Genomic DNA, 9,738 nt, shown 5'->3' on the forward strand with positions numbered 1-9,738 from the left:
CACTTGTGTCTTGTATATACTTTAAAAAGCATTACATTGTTCTTTGAAAAGAGTGTGGTTTCAATCACAAAGTAGGTGCATATTACAGTATTTTCATAGGGTATTCAAAAGCAATGATGACAAATAAACAATTTTTTATCATTTTTTTAATTTAAATTTTTTAAATTGATATGAAAAAGATAAGAAAAAAGTAATGAAATAATTATTTTATATATGCATCAAAATAGTATAAAAAAACTTAACAAAAATTGTTCATCAATAAAATGATGATATATTTGACAATAAAACTAGATTTAAAAAACAATAGCGAGACTATTATTTTACATGTAGGTATTTCGACAAAATTCAATGGACTTAAATTTTGATTTTGAACACGCAGAAATGCTTTTTTTTTGCATTAAAATGCTACTTCAAACTGTCAATTTTTTAAATTTTTCTGGGGTCGGGTGGGGTTGGGGAGGAGACTCCCTACCTGACCCCATCCCAGCATTGTGCATAATATTTGTTTTCACAAAAAAATTCACCTGGCCCATTAGTCCCCCCCTTATTCAGATTCTAGATCCACTGTTGGTCAAGGGTGTCACGATTTTTTATTTTTCAATCAGGGGTGTCACTCAATGAAAAAGGTTGAAAAACACTGCAGGATGTTATTTGTGAAGAAAACTGTCAAGCAGGTACAAATGTGTTTATGTATTTGTGGTTTAACTTAAGAAAAACTGAAAAATCTTGGAAAAAACTGTCCTAAAATATGCTTTATAATTATATAATATAATAAAAATAAAAAAACTATCCTTCATAATAATCTAATATAATTTTGGTGGATTATTAAAAGTTTCAATATATTTTATTTAATCTAGAAAGGTAATAGTATAAAACTATTATAAATCAAATTAAAAATTTCCCTTTATTATTACTGAAACTATTTTGATAAATAATCCTATAAAGTTTGAATATATTTATGTAATATTAAATTATATTTTAAAAGAGAATTAAAAAAAAATCAAATTTTTTAAATTATACAAATAAAATAAATTTAACAATAAATAACAAAACTTTTGCAACTACCTTCTTCTTTCCGCTGTTGATTTCATTCACAATATGAAGAGAGTCCGAGAGGAGACGAACTTTCTCGGGAGCAGAGAGAGCAATAATTCCTTTCCTGTGCCTCTTGGCTTCGCCTCGTGTCAATGATAATGTTTCGGACTTGTGAGTGGCTTTGTCAGGAGATAGTATAGGAGATAATACTTCTGGCGAGCTTTCATTTTCTTCCTGAGGATGGCAATTATTTATTGGTTCCTTCTCAGTTGTACTATTTCCCAATGCTCTTAAAGATGCTGCACTGTTGGAATGAAGTCTGCAAAAAAATTACTTTGGATAAAAAAAATACATATACACTGTTTTATTTAAAATCTTACTAACCTTTCAATGCTTCTTAATTTTTGAGAAATATCAGGACTCTCTACATGAGGTTGCTGAACTGAAAAAATTATTGACTTTTATCATCATAATCACTTATAACTTAAAATCATAATTTAAGCTTAATGAAATAAATATTTTAAAATAAATAGCTTCCAGAAGACTAACAATATTTAACATCATCATCATTAAAAATAATACTTTACTTCATTATTTTGAACAGAAAAATTAATTTAGTTAAAATGCACATTTTATAGAATGATATTACAGTATGCTAATCCAAACAGCTTCTATCATTCCCCTAACAAAAATAATAGACTTGCCAACTATATACTTACAGTACACATGTAGACGTAAGTCTTATGTTGTAAACGTTGTTGCTCATTCTTTTTGTGAACTTGTTTGACCTAACAATTCTAATGTCTATTTACTGCTGTAAAGTATCTTACAACAGTAAAAATTGGCCTCAAAGCATAAGCATCATATTATTATCATCATATCTCTGGTCTCAATTATTGGGTTGTTCGGAAAGTAAGTTCGTTTTTTTTATCATTAGACGGATTAGTCGTATTTTTCCCGCCATTTTCGTTCTAAACCATATTATCATTATATATTTTGACAGCTAGCATTTTATGGCTTATTTGTAGAAAATTTTGTTTGATTTCGTGCAATTGTTTATTTTTTGTGTCCCATCAAATATGGAAGATCAAAAGCAGCATCATTGGCATATTTTGCTTTTTTATTACCAAAAAAATAAAAATGCCGTTCAAGCAAGAAAAAAATCGTGTGACATGTATGGTGGAGATGTGTTGACAGAACGACAGTGCCAAAACTGGTTTACAAAATTTCGTTCTCGCAATTTCAGTATTGAAGATGCACCACGTTATGGATGGCCAATTGAAGCCAATGAAAACAAAATAAAAGGTACCGATTGAAGCAAACTGCCGAATAACAACACGGGGAATCACTAAGAGATTAAATTTGTCAAATTGAACTGTTTATGATTACTTGAAACAAATTGGTTTCGTTTGAAAGCTCGATATATGATTTCCACGTGTTCTTAAGGAGAAATGCTATCTTCAGTGGAATTTAAAAAAAAAAATTTTTTTTGGAGCTATTACCAGACAATTTAACAATTTATTCGAAAATGTACTGCCATCGAATAAACAAATTGAGTAATATCATTTAAGCAGAAAAGGTGGCCAGAATTGATCAACAAAACAGGTGTAGTGTTTTACCATGATAATGTCAAATTTCACACAAGTTTGTTAACTCGTCAGAAACTGTTATAACTTAGATGGGACGTGCTATGGCACCAACCATACTCTCCAGATCAAGCACACTCAGATTATTACTTGTTCTGGTCTATACAACTTTTTTTAACTGTAAGACATTTACTTGAAATGACAATGTCAAAAATCACTTGGATCGGTTTTTTGTAAGCAACGATCAAAACTTTTATGAATGTGAAATCGTGCTACTACCAGAAACGATGACAACAGGTATTTGACCAAAATGGTCAACATATAATTCAATAAAATATTTATTTATTATAAGAATATTGCGTTTTTTTCCGTGGAAAAAAACGAACTTACTTTCCAAACAACCCAATAGTTTGGATTAGTGCAATAGTATTGTAATTTTAAAATTTGTCTAACAAGATTTTATAGACAATTCCACAAATTTCTAGGCTCTATATAGATGATAATTTATATACCATATTACCAAAGCTAAGCACTTAATTTTGCATCTTTAATTAGGTATAGACAAGTCAAATCCTAAGTCATCCATGTTTAATAATGCAGAATTATATTTTTTGCACTATTAATGTTGTCCAATCCATTGCTATCAAATATTAAAAACAGACTATTTTATTGCAATTTAATCATTTTATATTAAATATTTGTGCATTATTTAATGTAAATTTTTAAGACATTGCCAATTATAGTACATTTTGGACTGGGGAAATATTAAAAAGTTAATATTTATTTTATGAGTTGATGGGTGACAAGAATAAATCTCTTGTCTCATATCATAAAGTACTCAGCAAATCACTATACATATATCTANCGTGTGCCGGGCTGTGAACGGCGCACGTATTTGTAAAATCTAAGTGACTCGTACAATACGAAATTCATATAACACGGAATTATCAACAGTGTTATAGGGGGGTCTACCGTATTTCCCAGAATAAAAATGGAGCCGATGACACGGCGTTATATAATGTCGTGTGGCATTTTTGTTTTTTATAACCTCAAATTTCAGGAATTTCAAAGAAATTATAACGGTTTAAACACATCTTATAGTTTTCTATACACGTTATGTTCTATTCCATAATGAACACGAACGTATTTTCCTTCGTGTATTGTAGTGGATTAATTGAACATTGGCTCTATTCTTATTCTGGGGTAGGTTATAATTGTGATAATTTAAATTTTTATAATTAATTAACAAAAAATATTAAAATGTGTGTAAATTTTCTTTTTAAATTTCAGAATAAGAAAATTATTACATTATTATTATTTATATGAAGAAAATAATGAAAAAAGAGAAAACGAGTGAAAATTCATTATTAGAAACAAACAATTTTCTATTTATTTAGTGCCATGCAAAGAGTAAAACTGATCGTTCTCGGAGCGGCTGCTGTTGGGAAAACATCCATCATTAATCAATTTGTATGGAACGAATATACAGAAGACTATTCTCCAACAGAGATGAAGCAAACATTCTATCCTACAGTATACATAAACGAGCATTTATACGAATTAATGATCATAGATCTACCCGTCATCTCCTACTTTCCATCAAATACATATTACGAATGGAGTGAATTCCAGTCGTGGGGATTGAGAAGCGCTTCGGCTTATGTTTTAGTTTTTGATCTAAACGTTCCCGAAACGTTTCAGTACGTTAAATTTATACGCGATCAAATATTCGATAGCCGAAATATGCATAATATTCCAGTTTTTGTAGTGGGCAATAAGCACGATCTGTGCGAAACCCGCGATAGAAGAGACATTGCCACTTTGGTGAAGAAGCACTGGAAGTGTGGTTACGTCGAATGTTCTGCAAAATATAATTGGCATATTGTACTTTTATTTAAAGAAGTAATGAGAATTCTCGATAATTTGGATTCGACATACAAACCTTCGAGTGGTGCCAGCCGGTTTGATGGCCTTCAAGGTTCTCTTCATAACAACAAGTGCATCATCTTGTGATGTTGGATTGTTCGATACGTGTTCCGCTCAATTATAAAATTAAATATGTTCAGAAAAGCCAATATATTATATATTTAGAAGTTTATACTTAATGTTATAGACATCTAGGATGTTAAAAAACATACGTATTTTCGTTTACATTACGTAGTTAATGTGCCAAATTACGTTACGCTGATGCATTCGACTTCCAAAAAAAACACAGAAGAAATTGTTTTCCTTTCGACTAATTCTTGCTTCTTCGAGCTACGAGAATTACACGAAAGGTCGAAACAATGCTCTAATTTTGTATAATTAAATATTTCTATCGGCTGTATAATGTTATACTCATTGTTGCAGGATATCAAATTTTTATTTTCTAATTTTAATACTATATATATGTACATATATCTATATATTATATTAATATAATGTTAAAAATGTGCCATTTTTACCATATATTACATTATTTATTTTTATGGTCATGTTATTTTTATGATCGTTATATAAAATTGAACATTTTTTAGGAGTAAATATTAATATTCCTTCAAATATTCCAATTCTACGAAGCTAAGACAATGGTCAGTTTAACATTCTTCGCATATTTTAGACTAATGAAAACACTTGGTATAAATGTTGTTAACATTTCTTTCCACGTATTAAATATAAAATTAAATTATTATTTTGTTATAATTATATAAAAGTATTAGAAATCATTCTAGATTACAAGAAGAAAATCTCAGTTTGATAAGAAAAATGTAATTTAAATCAATTCGATGTACGTTTATCATGTGCCAATGTCAGTAACGATATGATATTCGCTCGATAGATCTTTCAATTTAATGATTTCGAAGAATTAAATTTGGAAAAAAAATTAAATAAATCATTGCGAATCTTTTAATCAAGCAATACAATTAATAAAAGTCAAATCTCGAATCATCTCAGCTCTATTTTTTATAATTTATCGTGCGTGAAAGTACACGCATCGTAAATTACACACCTACAAAATAAGGAATTGAAATTACTAAATTAATTTTAAATAGTAACTAGGTAAATACTTGTTGCTCCGGATATCCGGGTTCGAGTTCCGGTCGCCTCAGAAATTTCCGGATACGTAGTCCGCTGATTCGCCTACAGAGCCTAGTATTTAGGCACTCGTCTTTCACCACCACGTTCAATTTCACTCGCGGGAAGGATTGGATCGGTTTGGATTAACGAGATAAGACAATGTAACACGAGCGATCTGCCTCCCGGGGAGGGAACTCGTCCCTGTAGGTGTTAGACATAAAAAAACACCGTAACACTCAAGCAAAAATCATCGACTAATTACCCCCATCGGTAGTTTTTATCCAATCGGTCACTGGTGGGTCTATCGTAGCGGGAATAACAGGATTATTTAGCCTGGCTCACATTCACGGGGGCCTCGAAACTGTTATAAATTTTCCCTATGGGATGGACGAAAAAGGATCGATACCGGAGTAAGAAAAAACTGGCTCTCAGAAATACATAAAAAAGGTAAGTGACCCAGGGCCTGTGTCGATCTCTGCCGGGTCCCGTTTATCGCTCGATCGTCCCATTTGGGGCCTTGCCAAATCGATAACAATCACGAAAAGGCTTTTGTTTTCTGCTTGCGTGAAGGAAATAATTTCCAAAAAATTAACGCCACACAATATTAATTATAAATCGATTTTATTGTACAAATTTCGTTTAAATAAGTTATTTTCTTTGATCAAATTATAAATTCTACATTTAATTAACATATAACTATCGATTTTAACAAATGTATACGATTAACTTAATTATAAATGAATTGATTTGCATACGAATGGATTCATTCGACGTGGGTAAAAATGAATTTTTCAAAGAGGAAATTAAAGATTTTAATCCGTTTTGATTTTAAAATTAAATTCATTTTATCAAACGAAAGTATTTTTAGTTATTTAAATAAAATGTATTTTATAATATTTGAATTTATTCAATTCCACTCAATTGAAAGTTTTAATATTTAAAAAATACTTTTATCTTATCGTAGTAATATTTTTATTTTCTCTAATCTCTTTTAGATTACTTGCGTGTTTCTTCTTTAATTTCTTATACACTAAATGAATTTTCATACACTAGTCGCCAGCACACAACGAACAATCTCGAGGGTTGGATCGCTCGGAATGGATTGGATTGATGCGATGGACACGGGGTAGATCTGCCAAGGAAGAAGTGCCTCCTGGGAGGACTTTCACCGGGGACTGACCATTATTTAGGTGTTAACGTGTGAAGAAAATCCGAAAAACTCCACCAACTCGCTACCAACTATCAATGTTCAGTGTTTTTATCTACTCGGTCACTAGTGTCTACGTTACAAGGAGGCGGCGTTAGAAACGAATGAAAATGTATTAATACGAACGTAATGACAATGGTTATAATAGCGTAGCGAATGTAGAACAAAAGATACAATTTAAAGAAATCTTTAGTCTGGATACTCGCTTCCATACCATCGGGAATGGAGGCATACCGACACCATACGCTATTCCGCGACAGATTTTCTCATAAATGTCGCAAATGCCTGTCTAGATCTCTCACACTGGTAGGCGGACGAACTGGAGCCCCATTTGGTCCCACAAATAGACAGCAAACCGAGAGATCAAAGAAATGTAGCAATGTGGCCGAGATATCCTCGGAAATCCTATCTGTACGCGGATGAGCTTTATCTGTTAGAAAATGACCGTGTCATCAAAGACAACACGCGAGGACGTAGGATTTCCCGAAGGTATTAACGCCATACCTTCGATCCCCCTCGTATCAAAATGACCGACTGTCATAAGAAATGGCTTGGAGGACTAGCGGGTCAGCGGTGAAAGCGGTGTGCCACTCGACAGTAGACCGAACAGTTGTCCTTCGCACTTTAATACGGTGATCGTCCCGGATTCGTCGCTAAAGAAAATACACCGCTTCTCTGTTACGACACCATTGGAAAAGAAGCAATAAATTTGATAAATTAATTAAAATATTTTATAGTAAATATTAAAATAAAAAAATAATTTTTATATTTAATCAAAAAAGCAATATTTGTTTATTTAAGCAATAAATTGATTTATTAAATTCGAGTAATAAATGCACTCGTGTAATAATTTTCATGATCGATATTATTAAATTCTATTTTTATAAAGAAAGTTTTTTAAATAAATTGAATCGGAAATTTAATTTAATTTTTTTTTTTTTTCTAAATTCTATTTTCTAATCAATATTTTGAAATTTTATCCTTTCGTCTACGGTGAAGGGAAAGCGTAAATAAATTTTAAATCAGTTAATATATTTATAATTAATTAACTTACAGTTAATTTCTACCTTTATTTGATTTTTAGGGTAATTAGATTTTAATTTTTTATTAATTTTTTTCAATAATTATAAGCCGGATGATGTTAATTAAACGGGACGGTTCAATTAATTCTTAATTGTGAATTATTAATAGGAAAATATAGATTATTATAAGGAATATTCAGTTTTTGTGCTAAAACATGACACGCCAAGGTGTTGCCTCCGAGGACACGCGAAGAAAGCCCAGAGAATTCTATTCAGCCAGTCCACTGATCAGGTTCGCGCCACAGTTCGCGTGGGTTTTGAAAATTACAGCCCAATAAAAACCCGTGTCGTCCGTCCTTCCTTAATTTCGAGAACAGACGGTAAGTATAATTATATGAATACTTTAACGTATCAATAATTGAATTGTATTCGTGGAATAAAGCAATGCGACACACGCGATCTGCCAAAGAGAGATGCCTTCTGGGAGAACTTTCTACGGGAATCTAGCCCAAATTTGGATGCCAGATATGTGAAAAAAAATCCGGAGAAATACATTGGCAAATCCGCGACTAATGTATTGTACTGTATTTCTTTTCGTGAGAGTGAACACGACGGGTAAAAACTGTCATCGTTATTACTTGGAAAATCTTTAAAGCCGCGACGTTTCTTTAATGCCGAGACATTGCCTATACAATATGCAGCAAATAAGAAATCATACACATCCGCACGATTGCCGAAAACAGAAAATTTATTCTTTTAAACGCCAACTGTAGTGCCTATTTGAACCGCTATTGTTTGCAGAATGGGAATCGTCAATTTGTACCACCAAATATAACTTCTAGATTGCAACATTTAAATATATGTCGCATTCCCTCTTTTAAGTATGCTAAATTTCATCAAAATAGATCATTCAGTACGCACGATAATAGATAGAAATATCGTTTTGATGTAAGAACACGATAAAACGAAGATCAAAATCTACAATCTCTTGTCTGAATAAAATGTATTCACGTTATAGCAGTCTGTTACGTGACATACATAATAGCCGTTTCGGCCATATTTTATAGAAAATGATCAATTTCTTTGGCATTTTCTTAGTAGTGTGGTTTATGTCAGTCAGACATCGCTATATAGTTTGTACCAGGGCACGCTAATACAAAATGTACGGCAATGTCCGCTTGTTTAGTTAAGTTACGGCAACTCGATACTCGGGCGATCTGCCTGGGGGATGCCTTTTTTAAGGGTAACTGGCCCGTATTCGGGCGTTACAGAGGTGGAGAAAACCCAGAAAACTCCATGTGGTCAGCCCGTCCTGGCGAGGCGCGAATCCACTACCGAATTCTCGGTGTTCGGGGAACGGAACCTCTCGACCACTGGTGGGCCGGCGATGTCCGTAACGTTCAGATTGCATTTACATCTAAACTATAGAATTTTGTTAAAATACAAAAACGTTCGGTAAATAACATTGATTTCTTAGATGCCCGATTAAAGAATCTCTACTGCACTGTATATTGTAATTGCTTATTATTTTTATTAAAAAATGAGGTATAGTATACACCAGACATGAAAAAATATGATTATTCACAAAAATAAATACAAGAAATTATCTTAATTTTCAAATTATACTATAGTTTTAAATGTAATGATTATGAAATTATGGCGCGCATATAATTCAATCACAGTTTTTTTTTTTAAATTCTTTCCTCACTTAGTTTGAAATCAATTCCCTCGCCATTCTTAACTATTCTTCCTTTTACAGAAGTCGTGAACGTATATTTGAAGTATAAAAGAAACTTTTATATCATAATGTCACGTCACATTACGTATTAAT

The 9,738-nt window shown here is 32.0% G+C and overlaps 1 protein-coding gene across 1 annotated transcript; it reads left to right on the forward strand.

The window, feature by feature from the left end:
• The first annotated feature begins 3,817 nt into the window (after positions 1-3,817).
• On the forward strand, positions 3,818-5,050 carry LOC111615634 (ras-like protein family member 10B). Its single transcript, XM_023357051.1, has one exon. It carries the CDS (start codon positions 4,023-4,025, stop codon positions 4,632-4,634), a length of 612 nt encoding a protein of 203 aa, XP_023212819.1. The 5' UTR covers positions 3,818-4,022; the 3' UTR covers positions 4,635-5,050.
• The last annotated feature ends 4,688 nt before the right edge of the window (positions 5,051-9,738 follow it).

Source organism: Centruroides sculpturatus, unplaced genomic scaffold, assembly GCF_000671375.1.
Source record: "Centruroides sculpturatus isolate CEXI.00-Female unplaced genomic scaffold, Cexi_2.0 scaffold2611, whole genome shotgun sequence".
Taxonomy (NCBI): domain Eukaryota; kingdom Metazoa; phylum Arthropoda; class Arachnida; order Scorpiones; family Buthidae; genus Centruroides; species Centruroides sculpturatus.